This window comes from Ornithorhynchus anatinus, chromosome 19 (assembly GCF_004115215.2).
Source record: "Ornithorhynchus anatinus isolate Pmale09 chromosome 19, mOrnAna1.pri.v4, whole genome shotgun sequence".
NCBI classification, from domain to species: domain Eukaryota; kingdom Metazoa; phylum Chordata; class Mammalia; order Monotremata; family Ornithorhynchidae; genus Ornithorhynchus; species Ornithorhynchus anatinus.
In genome coordinates this window covers 3,901,907-3,926,566 of record NC_041746.1, presented here as the reverse complement: position 1 = coordinate 3,926,566, position 24,660 = coordinate 3,901,907, and the positions used below count along the sequence as shown (strand labels likewise).

The window sequence follows — 24,660 nt, the reverse complement described above, 5'->3', positions numbered from 1 at the left end:
CCACAATGAGCTAGTTATCAAAAAGATTTGTGTTGCTAAGTTTTAGATTGATGTTGTTGGTAGATTCTCAAAGTTGATTGAGCAAGCTTATCATTGATTAAGCAAGGTAGTTTTAATTTTGTGAGTTAATTTAGTTACTATAGTACTAAAGAAACACTGCCCATGCAGATGTTACGGTACATGAATCATAAATATAAAATGGGGAAGCTGTGTGGCATAGTGGCTACTACAAAGCCTGTGCTAGTGGAAAGAGCATGGGCTTGGGAGTCAGAGGTCATGGGTTCTAATCCCTGCTCCTCCACTTGTCAGCTGTGTGACTTTGGATAAGTCACTTAACTTCTCTGGGCCACAGTTACCTCATCTGTAAAATGGGGATTAAAACTGTGCACTTCATTTGGAACATGGACTGGGTCCAAACTGATTAGCTTGTGCCTATCCTAGTGCTTAGTTCAGTGCCTGGCACGTAGTAAGTACTTAACAAGTATCGTAACAGAAAACAAAGTCTAAAACAAATCATAAAGTTTTGAAACAGATACTTTGTCTCAATTATATTTTTTAACTCCCCAAATCCAAACACTAAATAGTGATATTAGAAAAATGAAATTGAAGCTTAATTCTCTAAGGAATATTTAAATGAATTACCCAGTTTCTGCTCTAGGTTTTGGAAAAAACATGTTGGGTTTCAAAAATGAATAAAGAGTAGGCTCCTGTCCCATATCAATGAACTGCTTGGTGAGGATCTTGGAATTCTATGAAACACAACAAAAGCATAGAATATCATGAATTTTGAATTTTAAATCACAAAAACATTTTTCCTTGATATTTCAATATACAGTGTAAAGCTATTACAAAAAAATATTCTAGCACAATTGAACAGGGTGCTGCATAAATAATCTTTTGACAAAAGAACCATCTTGGAAACCAGAGCCAATTTTTAACAGGTTATTCTGTGTGCCCAAGAACCTCCTATCAAAAATAAAACCACTTAATTTGTGGAGGTGCAATCACTGATGAGGGAAACAAAGGAAATCCATTTGCCAAAATCATCCAACTGAATGGCAGGCTTTTTAAATGATAAGAGGGCAAACACTCACTTAACCTTTTCTCCCTTCTACTCCTTCTGCAGGAGTGATGGATAAGAGAGATTGAGTTATAACTAACTGAGGGTGTAAGACATTGGTATGTAATATGGATTACTGGGAGGTTGGTGATGGTGATGCTAGGAAAAATTTCATTCAAGGATTTTGCTGTTTGTGATCCTGTCTTGCTACACGATGTGTAGCTTGCTACATGATCTGAGCACGACCTTAGATGTGGATGGAACTGGTCAAGGAATTAGATGTGGCAATTTTGAGGGGCACTTGTCTGCTGTGTGACCTTAGGAAAGTCACTTCTTTGGGGTTCAGTTTCCTCATCTGTAAAATGGGGATTGATTGTGAGTTCCATGTGGGACATGGACTGTATCCAACCTAATTAGCTTGCATCTACCTCAGTGCTTAGTACATACAGTGCCTGGCACAGAGTAAGCGCTTAACAAACACCAGTTAAAAAAAAATGAAGACGGTAAACTACAGGAACCGCCTGTTTTCTGAAAAATGACGTAAACAGTATTGGAAGTAAGGAAGAATAACAGTTGGTGTCTTAAATGGCATTAAATGGTGCTTTGCTGTATCTATATAGCATGCTCTGCACAGAGGAAGTGCTCAATAAATATGATTGAATGGATGAAAGCATTTATAGCTGGCGTGTAAAACTCTTGGGTTTAGTGATACTGGTTTACCAACTCGTCTATTATATTCAATTGTATTTATTACTAGCCCACCTGTTATAAATCTAAGTGTTCAGCCGTGTTTTCAAAATGGGTAAATCCATTCCCAGTCAGAGCAATTGGAATCTAACCATCAACAATGTTAGATTGACCTAATCTCCCCTTGATGATTGGACGGGCTTTAGTCTTACCCTCTTCCAGAGCTCCAAAGGGAGACAATTCCATACTCTCACGTTCCCCTTGGAAGCTTATCAGTAAAAAACGGTAGACAGTGTGTGTTGCTGTGTGTGTGTGTGTGTGTACATTCACATCTATCCCGTTATTTCTTTGCTTGCTTAGAGTACAGTCAGTTCTGCTAGTACCCTTGTTTTCATTATATTGTATTTGGACATAAGGAAGAAAAATCAGGAAATGTTCTTTCCAAAATATGTGACTAATCTTACACAAGACAATCCTCAAGTTGGCACAAGTTAATTTGCTGGAGGAAGATGTGGTTCTGTGTATACATAGGGCACATGGCTGAATTGTACTTTCCAAGCGATTAGTACAGTGCTCTGCACACAGTAAGCACTCAATAAATATGATTGAATGAATGAATGAATGAATGAATGAATGACTCGGTCAAGGCATGGTGCTTCTATGCTTCCCAATCCTTGCCAAGTTTCTCTACTAGATCATACAGTACTTTGTGTTTTTACAACTTGACAATATTTTGTACAGTAAAAGAACAACAAGTGCCAAAGGGATTAAGTATTTGACTGGTGGTGGACATAATAATACAGGAATTGGCTTTGAAAAATATCAGTAAGGGTGGATTTGTCTAACCATGCACCTATTAATTCCCAGCCGGTGCTCTAATGCAGTTTTTCCAGAACAGGTGGTTCTTCAAGGATGCAACTCCTTCAGGACTAGCAGAAAGGACTGAATTGCTTTACATTATTTTTTTCTTCTTTTATGATAAAGAAAAATCTTTCCACATACCACAGAAGGACCTTCCGCAGTGTGCTGCAACTCAGCTGGATCTGCATTTTCTGGGTCATACACCCATGTACTTAATTTCTAGGAAGTAAAAGATGGGGGTTTATTTTATCACAATAGCTTTATACCCGTTCAGTTTTGTGTCTTTAAAGGCACTAAATGATGTTCTGCTGTATTTATAAAGCCGATAAAACACTTAAATTTCATGATACTAGTTTACTAACATGCCTGTTATAAGCCTAAGGCCTCACTCAGCCGTGTTTTTAAAATACTTAAATCCTTTCCCAGTCAGAGTAATCTAGCCATCAACAATAAGCACCTCTTGTGACCTGGTTCCCCCCCTTCAAGATTAGGTGGGTATTAGCAGCAAGCCATAGTAGATAGAGCACGGGCCTGGGAGTCAAAAGGTCCTGGGTTCTAATCCTGACTCTGCCACTTGTCTGCTGCGTGACCTTGTGCAAATCACTTCTCTGGGCTTCAGTTACCTCATCAATAAAATGGGAATCAAGACTGTGAGCCCCATGTGGGGCAGGGACTGTGTCCAACCTGATATGCGTGTATCCACCCCAGTGCTTAGTACAGTGCCCGGCACATAGGAAGTGCTTAACAAATACTATTATAATAATAGAATGATTAATACCATTAACTATTAATAAATAAATTATTAATAAACAATAATCTTAGAATTATTATTACTACTATCCTCTTCCAGAGCACAGAAGGGTGACCCACTTCTCTACTCTCACTTTTTCAAGCATTCTTGCTACCGGACTGTGGCCTGGGATGGAAGGCTGGCTGAACAACCGGCAGGAGAGGTATTTAAACCTCTCTCACTTTATAGTCAACCTAAATCTGCCCCTTCAGAGAAGCCACCTAATTAAAAGTGACTGCTGAATTGTTGTAGCTATGCCTCCTCCTGCTCCTTCTGGGAACTGGCCACTTCCCAAAAACATGAAGACTCCTTAAGGGTGGAGTTCCTAAACCTGGGTTCCCCAGCCATGGAGAACTGGGGCCATTGAGTGGCCCTGTTCTAGGCCGCCCAAACATCTGGCTATTTTCCTCAGTTCCCTCATCTGTAAAATGGGGATTAAGAATGTGAGTCCCATGGGGGACAGGGACTGTGTCCATCCCAATTTGCTTGAATTCACCCCAGCACTTAGAACAGTGCCAGGCAAATAATAAGTGCTGAACAAAAAGTAGAATTATTCTTATTCCCTTTCATTTGTAGACTCTGCCACAGTACTCCCCTTCTCACTCTTGGGCACGTATCACCAAGGTACAAGCCTCGTTGTTGGCTCCTTAGTCACCATCCAGTTTCTAGACTGTAAGCACATTCCGGGCAGGGAATGTGTTGGATGATTCTGTTGCATTGTACTCGCTCAAGCATTTACTAAAGTGTTCTGTACGTAGTAAGTGCTCAGTAAATATCACTGATTGATTCAAGGTATTCTTTGTCATTTTTTCTTCGGCTTTTACTATCTCTGGGAAGCTTCTTTCTGACTTCCTGGGGCCAAAAAGGAGTACATCATTGAACACTTGCTCTTGTATCCTATTACCAACTTTTCCCTTGACTATAACCAACTCTACATCTTTTCCCCACATTTTGGCTTTGCAATATTTATACTGAACTGTAAATATAAACAAATACTGAAATGTAAACACCTCTAGCCAGTAAATGCTCAATAACTACGATTGATTGATCTGGGACTTTCCTCTCTAATTTATCATCTACAGCCCTCAACTTCCTCCCCTTAGTCAGCTCTTTTCCCTTCCAGGTTTTGAGGCTACGCTGTATAAACTCTGCAGTCAGTGACTTTAAACACTACAGTTATTGACCGGATTCCCTATTTAAGTGTTTGATGTTTAAAGTGCATGGCAACCCTCGAATGGAAACTGTATCTTTCTAGGTAAAGTCGAATCTATACCAATAATTACTTAAAAACCCATCATCCTAGAAAAACATTGGTTAGATAGAGTTCTTGGATTATGTTGTTGAAAGAATGACATGAAAAAGAGTGGATTTAAGGTGTCGCCAGACAATAGTTTGAAAAACATTACCATAGGCCAGAGGTGGACAAGCCTCCTAAACTCAAGAGCCGCTAAGCAAAAACATAATATCGCTGAGAGCCGCTAGTTGTGAAAAAAAAGACAAAAACCTCCTCTAAATGAATGGAGAGTAAGTGATTCGGAAGGGTGAGGGCAGAAGAGAGGGATGGCAGGCAATCGAGAGACCAAGGAAAGCAGCGTGGCTTAGTCGAAAGAGCATTGGCCTGGGGGTCAGAGGATCTAAATTCTAATCCCGGCTCTGCTGCTCGTCTGCTGTGTGACCTTGGGCAAGTCACTTCACTTCTATGGATCTTAGTTCCCTCATCTGGAAACTGGAGATTGACTGTGAGCCCCCTGTGGGTCAAGGATTGTGTACAACCTGATTAGCTCATATCTACCCAGCGCTCAATACAGTGCCTGACACACAGTAAGTGCTCAACAAAACTCCAAAACAAAAAACCAAAACATTAAAAAAACCCAGAAGATACAGATAGGAAGCAGTGGCAGAAAGGGTAGGGGGGTGGGGTGCTGCTGCTGCAACTGTAGCTCCAGGCCGCCAAGGCAAAATCAGAAATAATAAAGCACGGGCTACCTGGCTTTTCACTGCAAGCCACAGAGCTAGTGAAGAATCCTCGCATGAGGCTGATGAACTACAGTTTAGTCACCCCTGCTCTAGGCATTAAGGAAGGTCGGTAGAATGTAAGGCAGAGGAAAGGAAAGATAAGCAGTTTAAAAACAAAAACTATTTCCTGTACCTGAATCATATTGACTGAATCATAATCACTGTAAAAAAAAAAAAGAGAAAAGCATTTTAAAGAAAACTACAGAATGTGAGGAACCTCCTGTCAAAGTGGTTAAGAACTAGCTTATGGGGCATAATAATAATAATATTGATAACTGTGGTATTTGTTAAGCACCATACTAAGCAAAAGGTGTAAACAAGATCATCAAGCCAGGTACAGTCCTCCTCCCATTTGAGGCTCACAGTGGGAGGGAGAATGGTATTTTATCCCCATTTTCCAGATGAGGAAATTGAGGCCCAGAGAAATTAAGTGACTCATCCAAGGCCATGCAGCAAGCAATTTAGGTAATCCCGAGATGTATATGGAGATGATGAATTGATTGATCAATAAACGGAATCGTGAGAAGCAGCTTGGCCTCGTGGAAAGAGACAGGCCTGGGAGTCAGAGGACCTGCTTTCTAATCCCAGGCTCCGCCACTTGTCTGCTGTGGGACCTTGGGTGAGTCGCTTCACTTCCTCTGTCCCTCAGTTTCCTCATCTGAAAATGGGGCTTAAGACTGTGAGCCCCATGTGGAATGTGGACTGCATATGACATGATTATCTTGTATAATAATAGTAATAATAATTATGGTATTTGTTAAGCTCTTACAATGTGCCAAGCACTGGGATAGATACAAGGAAATCAGGTTGTCCCATATGGGACTCACAGTCTTAACCTCCATTTTATAGATGAGGTAACTGAGGCACAAAGATTTTAAGTGACTTGCCCAAAGTCACATAGCTGATAAATGGCGGAGTTGGGATTAGAATCCACGACCTCTGACTCCCAAGCCCGTGCTCTTTCCACTAAGCCAAGCTGCTTGTATCTACTCCAGGGTTTAATACAGTACCTGGCCCATAGTAAGCACCGAATACCTTTAAAAAAAACCCCAAAAGCAGTCTGGACAGAATAACCCTTCCTGGTGACTCCATTGGACAAGAGTAAAATAATTTTCCCTCTTTCAGGCTCTTTCACTCCAACACCCCTTCCTCTTGAAACCACCCCACCCTTCTTCCGCAGCTTTGAAAATAATTTGTGCAGCTCTCCCTCGCTCCACCTGACCTCTCATCCCTGTACCCCCAGAGCCAATGCCATAAACAAGGTTGGTGTTGGGAAGTCAAAACCCGTCCAAACCTGTGGGGTGTAAAGCTAGAACGATCTGAATTTAGGAATGTTGTAAATGTGAGCTCATCATCGCTCCAAAGTCTTAGGGGAAGAAGGCTGTCTGTAATGGGAAAAGGGAACGTCTATTTACCTTGTTTGGCTTAGCTGAGGGGGAATGAGTGGGTGGGGATGGGGTCCCAGACACTGCCAAATCTATCAGTTGAGGGGTGCCCCCAAGGAGAGAGAGAGAGAGAGACAAAGAGAAAGAGAGATGGGAAAGGAAGTTGGGAGGCTGATGCTGACACATCGTGAGCAAGGAACGGACTAGCAGAAGCAGTAATAAGAAGTAGCATGGTCTAATGGGAATCAGAAGACCTAGGTTCTAATCCTGGCTCTGCCACTTCCCCTGTGTGACCTCAAGAAAGTCACTCACTTTTCTGTGCCTCAGTTCCCTCATCTGCAGAATGGGGATTCAGTTCCTGTTCTCCCTCCTACTTAGACTGTGAGCCCTATGCAGGACCTGATAATCTTGGATCAACCTCAGTGCTTAGTACAGTGCGTGATACATAGTAAGCACCTAACAGATATAATAATGGTAATAAGAATAATCTCCAGTTTTCCTGAATTGGTTTAGCAACTTTTCCTTTTGCAAATTTTGAAATGCTCTTAACCTCCTACCTGCCTTACTCGGGTAATACTAGAGGTGACCCTGCAAAGAATTTGTGAGGGGGCGGGGGGCTGAGTGGAAAGGAGCCCAGATAAGGATGCACAAACTACAAGAGGGAAGAAGAGTATGAATGAAAGTAGGGGTAGGAGAGTGGAGGCCTAGAGTATAGATGAGTGGTTGAAGAACAGAGTGGATGAAAATAAGGATGAGTAGGGGATATGGTGGATGTACGGTAGGAGATCCCCCCCCTAAAAATCACCCCCCCCCCCAAAAAAGAGTATGCAAGTGAGAAATGGACACAAGCCATTAACGGGAACATCAGTTGCGTGTACAGTATTTACCTGGAGGCTCAATCTGAATTATTTACCTGATCTTCCAATACCACATAAAGCAATCAAGGGATCTATCTATAGCCAAGAAGCGTTCTTCTTCCTGCTCCTAAAAGGAAAGGCAGAAGGAATGGAAACATGGTTATAGCAGATATTCAGATGAATACTAAATGTATTATTATTATTTCCATTAGCAACAACAGTAATAATAATTGTGGTATTTGCTAGGTGCTTATTATGTGTCAGGCACTAAGTGCTGGGGTAGATACGAGACTATTGGGTTGGACCCAGTTCCTGTCTCATAAAGGACTCACAGTCGTAATCCCCATTTCTTGGATGAGGTAACTGGAGGCACAGAGAATAATAATAATAATGATGGTATTTGTTAAGCGCTTACTGTGTGCAAAGCACTGAACACACAGTAAGCATTGTATAAGAGGAGAAGAGTCTCCACCTGATCGGCTCCCACCCTGTGGCTGACTGGGGGGTAGGGGGGGAGCAGCTGGGGCATGAGAAGAAATAGAACATGAGCTTGTCTGCTGTACATGATCCAGTAGTAAGGGGGATACATTCCAATAAGAAAAAAATATGAATTTAATCAAGTAAATGTTAACCTCCACACCTCTAAAAAAAAAATCTAAAAAAATTAGCTTGTCTAATTTGACTGACCAGATTAAAATCTCACACTGTTTGCTACTCACGAGACCCGACTCTTTTTCCAGCAGAATGCTTCTGTGTTGCATTATTTGAGGTTTGCTTGAAGGTGAGGATGTAAGAGAAGGATATCTCTTTGAGGGGTTACTAGCCCTCAGTACAAAATACATCAGCTGTTTGTGCTGGTGCACCATAGTTGTGCAGTGGGACTTTGTGTGCTCCACATCTGGGATGTACAAATGAGGCTCACAACACATCTGAACATATGGGAAGCACCACACCCTAGTGGATAGAGCCTGGGAGTCGGAAAGGATCTGGATTCTAATCCTGGCTCTGCCACTTGTCTGTTGGGTGACCTTGGACAAGTCGCTTCACTTCCCTGTGCCTCTGTTCTCTCATCTGTAAAATGGGGATTAAGACTGTGAGCCCCAGGTAGAAAAGGAACTGGGCCCAGGCTGATTAACTTGTGTCTACCCCAGAGCTGAGAACAGTGCTTGACACATAGTAAGTGCTTAACAGATACAATCATCAGTACACATGCATAACAAAGCCAGAGAGCTAACATGAGGTAAGAGGGCACTGGGAAGATTACCAGGGGGAAAAAAAAAAACCTCTCCAGAAACATGTGACATAAAATCTAACAGTCATAGCCTCAGAAATATTTGTCATATTAAAAGCCACTTACTTCACCTTTCACTATTGGTTTTACACTGTGAAAATCAGAAACTAAACACTGCAACACTGTCTTCTTTTTGCTAAAGAAGAAAAATTGTAAAATCTGTTAAGGATTTAAAGTGTCTGCATTAACATCTAATACCTATTGCTACTAGTGAATACTCCTGCATTTATCAAGTTTCATTCCTGCTCCCTTAACCAACAGTGCTACCCCCACCCCCCCCGCCACCCCAAACTTCTCTTGGTCCTGCAGACTTCTTATCTTCCCTGCATCACTTGGTTAAAAGCAAAACAAAAACAAAATCCAAAACACTGATTCATTCAAATCCAAATATACATGGAAATCTAAAAATTCAGTATGCTCTGCTTCTTATTTGTTTCTTAGGCTTGACAACTGATTTCTTGAGAAGCAGCATGGCCAAGTAGATAGAGCACGGGCCTGGGAGTCAGAAGGACCTGGGTTCTAATCCTGGCTCCAACACTTGTCTACTTTGTGACCTTAGGCAAGTCACTTCACTTCTCTGGGCCTCACTTCCCTCATCTGTAAAATGGGGGTTAAGACTATGTGTCCCATGTGGGACAGGGACTGAGTCCCACACAATTACCTTGTATCTATCCCAGAGTTTAGGACAGTGCCTGGCACATAGTAAGCATTTAACAAATACCACAATTATTATTATTATTATTACTATTAGATCCCCAAAGTATGCTGACCCATGACAATCTGTGTAACAAAATAAACAGTATTTTTAACTATATAATCATCAGCTCAAATTTTACATTCTTTAAAGATTTATGGACTCGACTGATCAACAGACTCTAACAATCTTTGAAAAAGAACCATTCTGCCAGTTACAGATATTCTGTGGTACCAATGGCTTAGTTTCAATTATTTTGAAGAAATCACATTATCTTATACTTCATGCTGCTGTGGAAGGAACACTTGTGTTTAAAAGTTTCCTTTATGAACTTTAATACTCTCTGCCCTTGAATAGTTTACGTTGGCCTTTAATTTTAAACCTTACGCTTTATTTTCGAGTATGCAAAGATGTGCAACATCCCATTCTAAAAACTTCGTTCCTTCATATATCAACTCAATCTAAACAAAAAGGAAAGAGAGAATTTTTAACAAATATGAAGTGCAACGCTCTTCCTTCGAGTATGGACTCTCACACCAGGGTGGCCCCCGTTGTCAATCATTAGCTTAAAATTTTTACCTCCCTCGAAAATTCAGAGCTGGTGCTAACCAGATCCAAGGGAGCCAGTGGTGAACCACCTGGTCCCTTTCCCTAGCCTCCTTACTTGGTATGAGAAGCAGCGAGCCTCAATGGGTAGAGCATGGGCCCCAGAGTCAGAAGGACCTGAGTTCGATCCCAGTTCTGCCACCCGTCTGCTTTGTGACCTTGGGCAAGTCACTTAACTTCTCTGGGCCTTAGTTCCCTCATCTGTAAAATGGGGATTAAGACTGTGAGCTCCTTGTGGGACAGGGATTGGGTCCAACCTGTATCTACCTCATTGCTTAGAACGGTGCTTGGCACATAATGAGTGCTTTATTTACTACTGGGGTGGGTAGCGGGGAGTACTGCTTTTCTAAATCCACCCCGCCACGGGCTGCAGACTTTTTGTTTTCCTTGGAAGTGGTACCAGTAGAAAGCCAAACATCTTAGACCTGGCTCGGGGGATAATGGAACATTTCCTAGACTGGAATGTAACATTTCCTCTAGACTGTAAGCTCTTCATGGGCAGGGAATGTTTTTACCAACTCTGTCATAGTGTACTGTCCCAAGCCCTGAGTGCAGTGCTTTGCACATAGTACACACTTAACAGATAACATGTATTGATTGATTTCCTACTACAGGTCCTCTCTTGGTTTATTTAACAAATTTGTTAAATATTTGTTTATCTAACACATCATCTCTCCTGCTCTCCATCCTTTCCCTGTCCCTGGCGCTAGACAGGCTTGAAAAGCTTCCCCGTGGGTAGTCTGTTCCTTAAATTTGGAAAGAAGCACCTTAGCCAGGGCGACTCCAGCTCCAGGCCTCCATGGTGATTTGGATCTTGGGAACCATTCCCTGGGTGCTGCCGTGTTATTTCCAAGAAACTTAACCATTAAACCTAGTGACTGGAGCACACTTAAAGAACTATTAAACCCCCATTAGAGTATCAACTACTTGTAGATAGGGAATAGGTGGCTGTTACTCTGGACAATCAGGTCTGAGCTCCCCAAAGTCACCCCTCCGCCTCTCCCCTCCCCCCCAACAACCCTCTCCCCTACTTTCCCATCCTTCCCTGCAGTATCCTCAGAGGAGATCTCCTCCCTCCTCGCAAGTGCCACCCCCTCCACCTGCGCCTCGGACCCCATTCCCTCTCACCTTATTAAAACCGTCGCCCCTGCCCTCCTCCCTTCCTTAACTTCTATTTTTAACCACTCAATCTCCAATGGCTCCTTCCCCGCTGCCTTCAAACATGCCCACGTCTCCCCCATCCTAAAAAAACCCCGCTCTTGACCCCACTTCCCCCTCCAGTTATCGCCCTATCTCCCTACTACCCTTCCTTTCCAAAATCCTAGAACGAGTCGTCTACAATCGATGCTTAGAATTCCTTAACTCCCATTCTCTCCTAGACCCCCTCCGATCTGGCTTCCGTCCCCTCCACTCTACCGAGACTGCTCTCTCTAAGGTCACCCGTGACCTCCTTCTTGACAAATCCAATGGCTCCTACTCCATTCTGATCCTCCTTGACCTCTCTGCTGCCTTTGACACTGTCGACCATCCCCTCCTCCTCCATACCTTATCTCACCTTGGCTTCACGGACTCCGTCCTCTCCCGGTTCTCCTCTTACCTCTCTGGCCGGTCATTCTCGGTCTCCTTCGCCGGCGCCTCCTCCCCCTCCCATCCTTTAAATGTTGGAGTTCCTCAAGGGTCAGTTCTTGGCCCTCTTCCATTCTCCATTTACACTCACTCCCTCGGTGAACACATTCACTCTCACAGCTTTGACTACCATCTCTAAGCAGATGACACGCAGATCTACATCTCCGCCCCTGTCCTCTCCCCCTCCCTTCAGGCTCGCATCTCCTCCTGCCTCCGGGACGTCTCCACCTGGATGTCGGCCCGCCACCTAAAACTCAACATGAGCGAGACTGAGCTCCTCATCTTCCCTCCCGAACCCGGTCCTCTCCCAGACTTCTCTATCACCGTGGATGGCACGACCATCCTTCCCGTCTCTCGGGCCCGCAATCTCGGTGTGATCCTTGACTCGTCTCTCTCGTTCACCCCACACATCCTATCCGTTACCAAGACCTGCCAGTTTCACCTCTACAATATCGCCAAGATCCGCCCTTTCCTCTCCACCCAAACGGCTACCTTACCGCTACGGGCTCTCGTTATATCCCGGCTAGACTACTGTGTCAGCCTTCTCTCTGACCTCCCTTCCTCCTCTCTCGCCCCGCTCCAGTCTATTCTTCACTCCGCTGCCCGGCTCATCTTCCTGCAGAAATGATCTGGGCACGTCACTCCCCTTCTTAAACAACTCCAGTGGTTGCCTATCATCCTCCACTCCAAACAAAAACTCCTCACTCTAGGCTTCGAGGCTCTACATCACCTTGCCCCTTCCTACCTCTCCTCCCTTCTCTCTTTCTACCGCCCACCCCGCACGCTCCGCTCCTCTGCCGCCCACCTCCTCACCGTCCCTCGGTCTCGCCTATCCAGCCGTCGACCCCCGGGCCACGTCCTCCCGCGGTCCCGGAACGCCCTCCCTCCTCACCTCCGCCAAACTGATTCTCTTCCCCTCTTCAAAACCCTACTTAAAACTCACCTCCTCCGAGAGGCCTTCCCAGACTGAGCTCCTCTTCTCCCTCTACTCCCTCTGCCACCCCCCCCCCTTACCTCTCCGCAGCTAAACCCTCTTTTTCCCTTTCCCTCTGCTCCTCCACCTCTCCCTTCCCATCCCCACAGCACTGTACTCGTCCGCTCAACTGTATACATTTTCGTTACCCTATTTATTTTGTTAATGAATTGTACATCGCCTTGATTCTATTTAGTTGCCATCGGTTTTTACGAGATATTCTCCTTGACTTTATTTATTGCCATTGCTCTTGTCTGTCCATCTCCCCCGATTAGACTGTAAGCCCATCAAACGGCAGGGACCGTCTCTATCTGTTGCCGACTTGTTCATCCCAAGTGCTTAGTACAGTGCTCTGCACATAGTAAGCGCCCAATAAATACTATTAAATAAATAAATAAATACTATTGAATGACTCTCCAAATGCCTAGTTCGGAGCAGCACGCCTAGTGGGGCTCAATAAATACCGATGCTGCACCACTCCCCTACTTACAGGAGTTCTGGTTGAGATAATCAAATAGTTTTCAGCCTTGGTTTTGTACCTGTTAGGAAAATAGGACCAAATATTAACACACTTCACTCTCTGCTCAGGTCGGTTTTCAAGAATCGGAAGACCTGGGTTCTATTCCTCCAAGAAGCCTTCCCTGACTAAGCCCTCCTTTCCTCTTCTCCCACTCCTTTCTGCATCACCCTGACTTGCTCCCTTTATGCAGCCCCCCCCTAGCCCCACAACACTTATGTACATATCTGTAATTTACTTATTTATATTCATATCTGTCACCCCACACTGTGGTCGGGTGATATGTCCCAAACACTTAGTACACAGTACTCTTCACACAGTAAGTGCTCAGTAAATACACTGACTGACTGACTCCTGCCAGGTCTGCCTTTGGGGGCTACGTTGTCGGTGGCGAAGGTTTAAGACTGAAAAACAAGGTGGGAAATAGAGACAGGAATCTTGAAAATTCTGGACATTGTAGGTAGCAAAGACCACAGAGGTTTAGTGGAAAGAGCATTGGCACTGTGAAGCCGTTGCCTTGGCTGAAAAAGGATCTTGCACTTTTTTTCAATGTGCATTTTGCAGTGTGCATAAACCAACATCCCTCTGATACCTCCCATGCCTTGTTCGTCGTTTCCGATGTGAGCTGCCATGGTCACATCTAGCCGAGTATAACGGATACGGCTCTCCCTCTCCCCCTCCCAAGGGTCCAGCTTAGGAAAATAGGATCTCCACCCTCCCAGTTCCCATCTCTTCCCCAAATATGCGGAAGGTCCCAAGAGCTGGTGGTGGCCTTGACTTGGAAGGACCCCTCTGTCCACTGATACGGGCAGTATGGTAGATCTAGACTGTGAGCCCGTTGTTAGGTAGGGATTGTCTCTACTTGTTGTCAAATTGTACTTTCCAAGCGATTACTACAGTGCTCTGCACACAGTAAGTGCTCAATAAATACCAATGAATGAATGAAAGAATCACACGTGCGTTGTCCCAGTGAATGAAGGAGCGTGTAAACAGATATTTAAGTCCTAAGGCGGCTGATGGGGGTTGGTGTGACTTGGGTTTGGGGAGTTATTCAGGGAAGGCTTGTGGGGGCCTGGTGGAAAGAACATGAACCTGGGAGTCAAGAGGATCTGGGTTCCAATCCCACTCTTCCACTTGACTGCCGGGTGATCTTGGGCAAGTCACTTAATTTCTCTGTGACTCTTAGACTGAGCCCCATGTGGGACAGGGACTGTAACCAACCTAGTAAACTTGTATCTATCCCAGAATGTGGGGCAGTGCTCAACCCATAGTAAGTGCTTAACAAATACAATAATAGTAACTCATTTACTTTATCAGTGAACTGGGGATTAAGACAGTGAGCCTCATGTGGCACATGGACTGTGACCAGAGAAGCACATGGTGTACTGTCTAGACCCCCGGGCCTGGGAGTCAAAAGGTTATGGGTTCTAATCCCTGCTCTGCCACTTGTCTGCTGGGTGGCCTTGGGCAACTCACTTCGCTTATCTGTGTCTCAGTTACCTTATCTGCAAAATGGGGATTATGAGCCCCATATGGGACAACCTGATTTGCATGTATCCACTCCGAGCTTTTAATACAGTACCTGACACATAGTCTTTTCTTAGTAGTTGTTCAGCGCTTACTATGTGTCGAACACTGTTCTAAGCATTAGGATAGATAGAAGATAATCTGGTTGGGCACAGTCTATATCCCACATTGGGCTCACAGTCTTAATCCCCATTTTACAGGTGAGGTAACTAAGACCCAGAGAAGTGAAGTGGCTTGCCCAAGGTCACACAGCAGACAAGTGGCAGAGCCAAGATTAGAATCCAGGTCCTTCTGACTCCCAGACCTGGGCTCTATCCATTAGGCCACACTGCTTCGCTTCACTTTACTAGGCTTTCACTTCCTCCCTGGCTTTGGGAATGGCCTGTGGGGTCTTCTGAGAAGCAGCATGGCCTAGTGGAGAGAGCCTGGGCCTGGGAATCAGATGACCTGGGTTATAATAATAATAATGATGGTATCTTGGTACACCGAGCACTGTTCTAAGCCCTTGGGTAGATACAAGGTCATCAGGTTGTCCCATGTGGGGCTCACAGTCTTAATCCCCATTTTAGAGATGAGGTAACTGAAGCACAGAGAAGTGAAGCGACTTGCCCAGGGTCACACGGCAGACAAGTAGCAGAGCCAGGATTAGAACCCACAACCTCTGACTGCCAAGCCGGGGCTCTTTCCACCAAACCAGGCTGCTCCCCACCCCACCATTTGACTGTTGGGTGACCTTGGGTAAGTCACTTTAATAGTATTTACTGAGTGCTTACTGTGTGCATAGCACTGTACTAAGCGCTTGGAATATCCAATTTGGCAACAGATAGAGACAATCCCTGCCCAATGACAGGCTCACAGTCTAAACGGGGGAGATAAAGCAAAACAAAACAAAATATCATCATCAAGATAAATAGAATCATGGAGATATATACATCATTAACAAAATAAATAAGGTAATAAATAATATATACAAATATGCACAGTGCTGAGGGGAGAGGAAGGGGGATATTTTGGCCACTTCCCTTTCCCTCAACCCCCTCATCTGCACAATGGGAGTCAAATCCTAGTCCCTTCAACTGAGCCCCAGGTGGGGCAGGATGGCCTTGAGAAGTAGCATAGCTCAGTGGAAAGAGCCCGGGCTTGGGAGTCAGAGGTCATGGGTGCGAATCCCACCTCTGCCACTTGTCAGCTGTGTGACTGGGGGCGAGTCACTTCACTTCTCTGTGCCTCAGTTCCCTCACCTGTAAAATGGGGATTAAGACGGTGAGCCTCACGTGGAACAACCTGATGACCCTGTAATAATAATATTGTTGGTATTTGTTAAGCGTTTACTATGTGCAGAGCACTGTTCTAAGCGCTGGGGTAGATACAGGGTAATCGGGTTGTCCACATGAGGCTCACAGTTAATCCCCATTTTACAGATGAGGTAACTGAGGCGCAGAGAAGTGAAGTAACTTGCCCCCAGTCACACAGCTGCAAAGTGGCAGAGGCGGGATTCGCACCCATGACCTCTGACTTCCAAGCCCAGGGTCTTTCCACTGAGCCACACTGCTTCTCTGTATCTACCCTAGCGCTTAGAACAGTGCCCTGCACATAGTAAGCGCTTAACAAATACCAACATCAGTATCGTAGGTCCCCCAGTGCTTAGCACAGCGCTTGTCACCCAGAGGGCGCTGAACAAAAACAACCACAGGTGATTCCTGCCCAGCGGGGAGCGGGACGAGGGCGAGCGGTGCAGTCCCTCTTACTTCCACGAGGCGGAGCAGCCGCTCCACCCCCACAGCACGGCCAGGCCCACCAGGCTCAGGCCGCCTCCCATGGCGCCCGCCTCCCCGCGGCCCCGCCCAACCGCCGGGCGCGCGCGCTCCCCGCCCCCCCCCCGCCTCGCGCCCTCCACCGGAAGTCGCCGAGCTCGCGCTCGCCGGCTCGCGCCCGGCGCCAAGGCGGCGCGCGTGCCCCTCCCTCCCCGCGCCATGAGGGGCCCTGGCTTATACTCCCTAAGGGGATTTCGGGAGGGCTGGCTTGGGTTAAAGGCGATCCATCGGTTTATTAATCAGAATGTTGGTATTTGTTAAGCGCTTACTGTGTGCAGACCACTGTTCTAAGCGCTGGGGGAGATACAGGATAATTAGGGGTCCCACATGAGGCTCCCAGTTCATCCCCATTTTACAGATGAGGGAACTGAGGCGCAGAGAAGTGAAGTGACTTGCCCACAGTCACACAGCTGACAAGGGGCAGAGCTGGGATTCAAACCCATGACCTCTGGCTCCCAAGCCCGGGCTCTTTCCACTGAGCGACTTGCCCACAGTCACACAGCTGACAAGGGGCAGATCTGGGATTCGAACCCATGATCTGTGACTCCCAAACCCACGCTCTTGCCACCGAGCTACGCTGCTTCTCTGAATCCCCATTTTACAGATGAGGTCACTGAGGCCCAGAGAAGTGAAGTGACTTTCTTTTTGAACCCAAATAACAGAAACCACGACTTACGAAAGCCTCATTTCCCATAAGGACTTGCTAAAGAAATAGGCCTTCATCTACTGAAATAAAATAATGTTGGTATTTGTTAAGCACTTACTATGTGCAGAGCACTGTTCTAAGCGCTGGGGTAGATACAGGGTAATCAGGTTGTCCCATGTGAGGCTCACAATTAATCCCCATTTTACAGATGAGGTAACTGAGGCACAGAGAAGTTAAGTGACTTGCCCACAGTCACACAGCTGACAAGTGGCAGAGCCAGGAGTCGAACCCATGACCTCTGACTTGGAAGCCCAGGCTCTTTCCACTGAGCCACGCTGCTTCCCTGACCCTCACTAAGCACAAAAGTTCCCAAAGTGACATTTCTCAAGCGTAATTACAGTTTTTCTAAAAAATGCTAAACTAAAGATGGATGCTGTTTGACTTTCAGCCATATTTCAAGGGGCTTTTTTTATGATATTTGTTAGGCACTTCTATGTGGCAAACACTGTTCTAAACACTGAGGTAGACACGAGTTAATTAGGTTGAACACAGTCCCTGTCCCACATGGGGCTCACAGTCTAAGAAGGAGGGCGAACAGGAGAACTGAGGAACAGAGAAGCAGCATGGCCTGGTGGATAGAGTTCAGGCAGGGGAGTCAGAAGGACCTGGGTTCTAATACTGCCTCTGCCACTTGTCCACTGTGATCTTGGACAAGTCATTTCACTTCTCTGTGGCTCAGTTATCTCATCTGTAAAATGGGATTAAGGCAGTGAGCCCTATGTGGGACAGGGACTGTGTCCAACCTAATTAACTTGTATCTACCCCACTATTTAGCAAATTGTCTGGCACATAGTAAGAGTTAAGCAAATGCTATTTATATATAAACAGAGAAGTTAAATGCTTTACCCAAGGTCACAGTGGAAGCATTTTGGCAGAGCTGGGATTAGCATCCAGGCCCTCTGATTCTCTTTCCACTAGGCCTTCCTTCCAGAGGCCTTTCCTGACTAATCCCTCATTTCCTCTTCTCCCTTTCCCTTCTGTGTCATCCTGATTATCTGCATTCATTCACCCCACCCAACCCCACAGCATTTACGAACATATCTGTAATTATATTACTGTCTTCCCCTCTAGACTGTAAATTGTTATGGGCAGGGAATGAGACTACCCACTCTAATTGTTATATTATACTCTCCCAAGTGCTTAGCACAGTGCTTTGCACACAGTAAACTTTCAGTAAATATGATTGATTAATTAATAAGCCATGATACCTTTCTATGTTTTCCCCTCAGTCTTTCTGTCTATACAAACTCCACCCTAGGCTGTTAACTCATTATGGGCAGGGAACATGGCTGCTAATTCTGTTGTACTGTACTTTCCCAAGCACTGTCCTGATTTTATTTTAAACCTCATTCACTGCTAGGCCCTTGATGATATTTAGGATTTGTTCCTGATGTTAATAAAGAACATAAGCCTTCACAGTGAGTCATCTCCCTCTCGTTGTTTACAATATCTGTTCGGAAAAAAAGTTTTTATTCTCTCCCTTTTCTCCTCCTCTCTTCGTTTTCAGGGCTGATTCATAAAGTTCCAGTCTTTGTTCACCTTGTCACATTTTCACTTAACTTCTCTGTGCCTCAGTTACCTCATCTGTAAAATGGAGATCAACTGTGAGCCTCAAGTGGGACAACCTGATTACCCTGTATCTACCCCAGCACTTAAAACAGTGCTCGGCACATAGTAAGCGCTTAACAAATACCAACATTATTATTATTATTTTTCCAGGGATTTCCCTCAACACATCACTCTAGAAAAAGTTATGCTGTCACCCTCTGCTCGTGTATGAACTATTGTCAAGACATGGAGGTTGAAGCCACCTAGGATCAGCATTTAATTCCATGCTTTTCCAATGCCGTGGCCCTTAGTGGGGTGTTTTTAGAGAATTGTGGTTCTAATAATCATCATCATCATCATAAAAGTGATAATAAAAACAACATTTACTAAGGACTTACTATGTACCAAGCACTGTTCTAAACCCTAGGGTAGATACAAGTTAATCAGGTTGGACACAGTCTCTGTGCCACATGGGACTCATATTCTAAGTAGGAGGTAGAACAAGTATGGAATCCCCATTTTACAGATGAGGGAACTGAGGCCCAGTTGTACAAGGTCAATCAGCAGACAAGTGCCAGACTAGGGATGGGAATCTCAGTCCTCTGACTTCCGGAATTGTCCTCTCTCCAGTGGGCCCCGCCGCTTCTCTGATACCAGTTTTCTTGGTGAAAAACTGGACTTTGTGTTTCTTTTATCCAGGAAAAAGGACTGCAGAATCGAGGGGTGGAAAAAAGAGAGAGGAGGGGTAAGAGATCTGGATTGTAAAGGGATAAATCTGTTTTAACTGAGTTGCGAGGAGTAGGGGTGCAGCAAAGGAGTTGTGATTTGAACCGCTTTACTCTAAAAAGTTCATTCCAAGGGGAGGCAAAACGATGGCTTTTTAATCCCTCCAGGGTAGAAGGGAAAATGGGGTCCTGGAAGAGTAGGGGGTAGAAGAGCCGGCAGCCTCGAGCCCTAGAGAAGAAGCGTGGCTCAGTGGAAAGAGCCTGGGCTTGGGAGCCAGAGGTCATAGGTTCTAATTCTGGCTCCACCACTTGTCAGCTGTGTGATTTTGGGCAAGTCACTTAACTTCTCTGAGCCTCAGTCACCTCATCTGTAAAATGGGGATCAAGACGGCGAGCCCCCCGGGAGCCAAGCTGATCACCTTGTATCCCTCAGCGCTTAGAAGAGTGCTTTGCACATAGTAAGCGCATAATAATGTTGGTATTTGTTAAGCGCTTGCTATGTGCAGAGCACTGTTCTAAGCGCTGGGTAGATACAGAGTAATCAGGTTGTCCCACGTGAGGTTCACAGTCTTAATCCCCATTTTACAGTTGGGGGAACTGGGGCACAGAGCGGTTAAGTGACTTGCCCACAGTCACACAGCTGACAAGCGGGAGCGCTGGGATTCAAACGCATGACCTCTGACTCCAAAGCCCGTGCTCTTTCAACTGAGCCATGCTGCTTCTCTAAGGCTTGAGGGTGCTTAACAAATGCCCTCATTATTATTATTATAACTCCCAACGTTATACGACCCACCCTGAGGAAAGGGAGTGGGCCGAGGGAGTGGGCAGCATGGGCTTGCTCCTCGTTGCCCGGCCCTGTCAGGGGGGAGAAGCAGCGTGGCTTAGTGGAAAGAGCCCGGGCTTGGGAGTCAGAGGTCGTGAGTTCGAATCCCAGCTCTGCCACTTGTCAGCTGTGTGACCGTGGGCAAGTCACTTCACTTCTCTGGGCCTGTGACCTCATCTGGTAAATGGGGATGAAAACTGTGAGCCTCACGTGGGACAACCTGATGACCCTGTATCTCCCCCAGCACTTGGAACAGTGCTCTGCACAGAGAAGCAGCGTGACTCAGTGGAAAGAACCCGGGCTTGGGAGTCAGAGGTCATGGGTTCGACTCCCGCCTCTGCCACTTGGCAGCTGTGTGACTGTGGGCAAGTCACTTAGAGAAGCAGCGTGGCTCAGTGGAAGGAGCACGGGTTCGAATCCCGGCTCGGCCGCTTGACAGCTGTGTGACTTTGGGCAAGTCACTTAACTTCTCGGTGCCTGTTATTAGAGAAGCAGCGTGGCTCACTGGAAAGAGCACGGGCTTTGGAGTCAGAGGTCATGGGTTCGAACCCCGGCTCTACCACTTGTCAGCTGTGTGACTTTGGGCAAGTCACTTAACTTCTCGGTGCCTCAGTTACCTCATCTGTAAAATGGGGATTAAGACTGTGAGCCCCACGTGGGACAACCTGATTCCCCTGTGTCTACCCCAGCGCTTAGAACAGTGCTCGGCACATAGTAAGCGCTTAACAAATACCAACATTATTATTATTATTATTATTACCTCATCTGAGGATTAAGACTGTGAGCCCCACGTGGGACAACCTGATTCCCCTGTATCTCCCCCAGCGCTTAGAACAGTGCTCGGCACATAGTAAGCGCTTAACAAATACCAACTTCACTTCCCTGTGCCTCAGTTGCCTTATCTGTAAAATGGGGTTTAACGGTGAGCCTCCCGTGGGACCACCTGATGACCCTGTATCTCTCCCAGCGCTTGGAACAGCGCTCTGCACAGAGAAGCATAGTGGCTCAGTGGAAAGAACCCGGGCTTGGGAGTCAGAGGTCATGGGTTCGACTCCCGCCTCTGCCACTTGGTAGCTGGGTGACTGTGGGCGAGTCACTTCACTTCTCTGTGCCTCAGTTACCTCATCTGTAATACGGGGATAAACGGTGAGCCTCCCGTGGGACCACCTGATGACCCTGTATCTCCCCCAGCGCTTAGAAGAGTGCTCGGCACAAAGTAAGCGCTTAACAAACACCAACCTTCTTACTATTAAGAGCTGAACAAACACCAACACGCTTATCGTCCTCCCGCCTACAACTCCCAGCGTGCTTTGCGCCGTAACGAGGGCGGGAAAAGGGAGGCGCTAAGGGGGAGCGGCGCGTGCTGCCTGCCGGGAAATGTAGTGCGGCGCCGATCGCCGGCCCCGCCGAGGGCACAGCGAGGCCCGAGGCCTCGCCGAAAGGCGCGGGAAGCGGCCGGCCGCTCATGGCGGACAACTGAAGTGGGCGAGGGGCGGGGCGCGGGGCGGGGACGGGGCCGGAGGCGGGGAATCTTCTCCCCGCTTCGTCCTGCATGTGGCGCGGACCCCGCCGGGGAGCCGTGCTCGCCGACTCTCCGACTCTCCGCCGCAGCAGCAGCAGCAGCCATGTCGTGCGTGGAGGCGGGTCCGCTGCCCAACGGCGAGTGCGGCGGCCGGGGGCCGCCGGGCCTGGCGAAGCGGCCGCGCGGGAACCGGGTGACGGTGGTCCTGGGCGCGCAGTGGGGCGACGAGGGCAAGGGCAAGGTGGTGGATCTGCTGGCGCAGGACGCGGACATCGTCTGCCGCTGCCAGGTAAGGGCCCGGCCCCGATGTCACCTTGAGGCGCGGCCGGCGCCGCACCATCCGCACTCCCCCGGCCCCGCACCATCCGCACTCCCCCGGCCCCGGCCCGGATGCGGGTTGCCGGGCGGGCCTCCTCCAACCTCCCCAGGCCTGCCCACCCCACCAAACCCTTCCCTTGGGCGTGGAGGGAGGGAGGGAGGAAGAAGAAGAAAAAGAGGAGGTGGAGGAGGAGGCCGAGCCGGCCCCCTACAAAGACGGGGCCGGCTCGGGCCTCCGAAAGGCCAACCCCGGGGGGGCTCGTCGGGACGCTTTTAGGCCACCTAAAACCGGACGGTTGAAAAAACCAAAAAGGGTCCCGTGCAAATCGAACTTGCGGGCAAGGGACTGGTGATTCCCCCTCGTACTCGGGAACACGTGGCTTCCCAGTCCCCCGCCGGGGGTCAAGGTGTTGGCCAAGCAGGGGGACAAGATGCTAGGTTTCCTGGCAGGCCCTTTGGAGGATGTCGGGATCATCGAGGAACCACCTTCTGGCAGCTTCTACAGTTTTTTGGGGCCCTCCCGGGCTTGAAGATAACGTTCCCAGGCGCTCTGCAATCAGTCGGTCGTATTTACTGAGCACCTACGAGGTGCTCTGCACCTCTGGCCTGGAACACCCTCCCTCCTCAAATCCGACAGACCATTCATTCATTCAATCGTATTTATTGAGCGCTGACTGTATGCAGAGCACTGTACTAAACGGTGTAGAGCACTGTATTAAGGGCCTGGGAGAGTACAGTACAAAAATAAAGACCCATCCCTTGCCCACATCGAATTACAGTCTAGAGGTGGGGAGGCAGACATTTATTCGTTCAGTCGAACTTAATGAGTTCTTACTGTGTGCATGCAGAGCACTGTGCCAAGAGCCTGGGAAGGTACAATACAATAGTAAACGGACACAGTCCCTGTCCACATCGAGCTTACAGTCTAGAGAAGGGAGACGGACATAAGTACAAATAAGTAAATTCAAGATACGTACATATGGGCCGGAAGGGGGGAGGAACAAAGAGAGCAAGTCAAGGCAACCCAGAAGAGAGTGGGATGAGGAAAAGTGGGGCTTGGTCTGGGAAGGCCTTTTGGAGGAGTTGTGCCTTCAGTAAGCCTTTGAATTTTGGGGAGTCAGCCCCGTGTGGGTGCGGGCAGGGATTGTCCCTATTGCCAAATTGTACTTTCCAAGTGTTTAGTACAGTGCTCTGCATACAGGCAGCACTCAATAAATATGATTGAATGAATGAATTGTCTGTCGGATTTGAGGAGGGAGGGTGTTCCAGGCCAGAGGCAGGATGTGGGCCAGGGGTCGCCCTCAAGACAGGCACGACCAAGGCCCAGTGAGAAGGTTAGCACTAATAATGGTATTGATGGTATTTGTTAAGCGCTTACTATGTGCCAAGCACTGTTCTAAGCACTGGGGTAGATACAAGGTAATCAGGTTGTCCCTCGTGGGGCTCAGAGTTTTAATCTCCATTTTAGAGATGAGGTAACTGAGGCTCATGGAAGTTAAGTAACTTGCCCAAAGTCACACAGCTGACAAGTGGCAGAGCCGGGATTAGAACCCATGATGTCCGGCTCCCAAGCCCGGGCTCTTTCCACTAAGCCACAAGTTTGCAGGCTGGGTTGTAGGAGTGTAGCCAGGAGAGGTAGGAGGGGACAAGGTGGTGGAGGGTTTTAAAGCCAATGGTGAGGAGTTTGGGATGCGGAGGTGGTTGGACAAACACTGGAGAGTTTTGAGGAGGGAGATGACATGTCCTGAACGTTTTTGTAGAAAAATGATCTGGGCAGCAGAGCGAAGTGTGGACTGGAGGGGGGAGAGACAGGAGGCTGGGAGGTCAGCAAGGGGGCTGATGCCGTAATCCAGGCGGGATGGAATGAATGATTGTATTAACCTGGTAGCGTTTGGATGGAGAGGAAAGAGCGGATTTTAGAGATATTGTGAAGGTGGGAGCGACAGGATTTAGTGATGGATTGAATATGCAGGTTGAATGAGAGAGAGAGAGGAGTCAAGGATAATGCCAAGGGAATGGGCTTGTGAGACAGGAAAGATGGTGGTGCTGTCTACAGTGTTGGGAAAATCAAGGAGAGGAAAGGGTTTGGGAGGGAAGATGAGAAGTTCAGTTTTGGACATGTTAATCTTGAGATGACGGGAGGACATCCAAATAGAGATGTCTTGAAGGCAAGAGGAAATGCGAGCCTGCAGAGAGGAAGAGAGATGAGGGCTGGAGATGTAGATTTGGGTATCATCCTCCTAGAGGTGATAGTTAAATCCGTGGGAGCGAATGAGTTCTCCAAGGGAATGGGTGTAAATGGAGATGAGAAGGG

General features: G+C 47.1%; 2 protein-coding genes across 5 annotated transcripts in view; one reads left to right on the top strand and one right to left on the bottom strand.

The window, feature by feature from the left end:
• The window catches only part of CATSPERE (catsper channel auxiliary subunit epsilon), a 43,175-nt gene extending 26,451 nt beyond the window's left edge, over positions 1 to 16,724 (bottom strand). The window contains exons 1-8 of one of the 4 annotated variants that reach the window (XM_029047239.2): positions 16,639 to 16,724; positions 13,337 to 13,385; positions 10,029 to 10,102; positions 9,014 to 9,083; positions 7,713 to 7,783; positions 5,548 to 5,575; positions 2,750 to 2,827; positions 643 to 749 (exon numbers count right to left, since the gene is read on the bottom strand). In XM_029047239.2, the coding sequence (XP_028903072.1) occupies positions 643 to 749; positions 2,750 to 2,827; positions 5,548 to 5,575; positions 7,713 to 7,783; positions 9,014 to 9,083; positions 10,029 to 10,102; positions 13,337 to 13,385; positions 16,639 to 16,709 (548 nt within the window). In that variant the 5' untranslated portion in view covers positions 16,710 to 16,724. Of the gene's footprint in view, positions 1 to 642; positions 750 to 2,749; positions 2,828 to 5,547; positions 5,576 to 7,712; positions 7,784 to 9,013; positions 9,084 to 10,028; positions 10,103 to 11,014; positions 11,129 to 13,336; positions 13,386 to 16,638 lie in introns of those variants that run through there. The other 3 variants (XM_029047241.1, XM_029047242.1, XM_029047243.2) reach the window with 3 other exon arrangements.
• Positions 16,725 to 22,006: 5,282 nt separating this feature from the next.
• Positions 22,007 to 24,660, top strand: part of ADSS2 (adenylosuccinate synthase 2) — a 31,912-nt gene continuing 29,258 nt past the window's right edge. Inside the window, exon 1 of the mRNA XM_029047560.2 lies at positions 22,007 to 22,317. Within this exon, the coding sequence (XP_028903393.1) occupies positions 22,132 to 22,317 (186 nt within the window). The 5' untranslated portion in view covers positions 22,007 to 22,131. The remainder of the gene's footprint in view (positions 22,318 to 24,660) is intronic.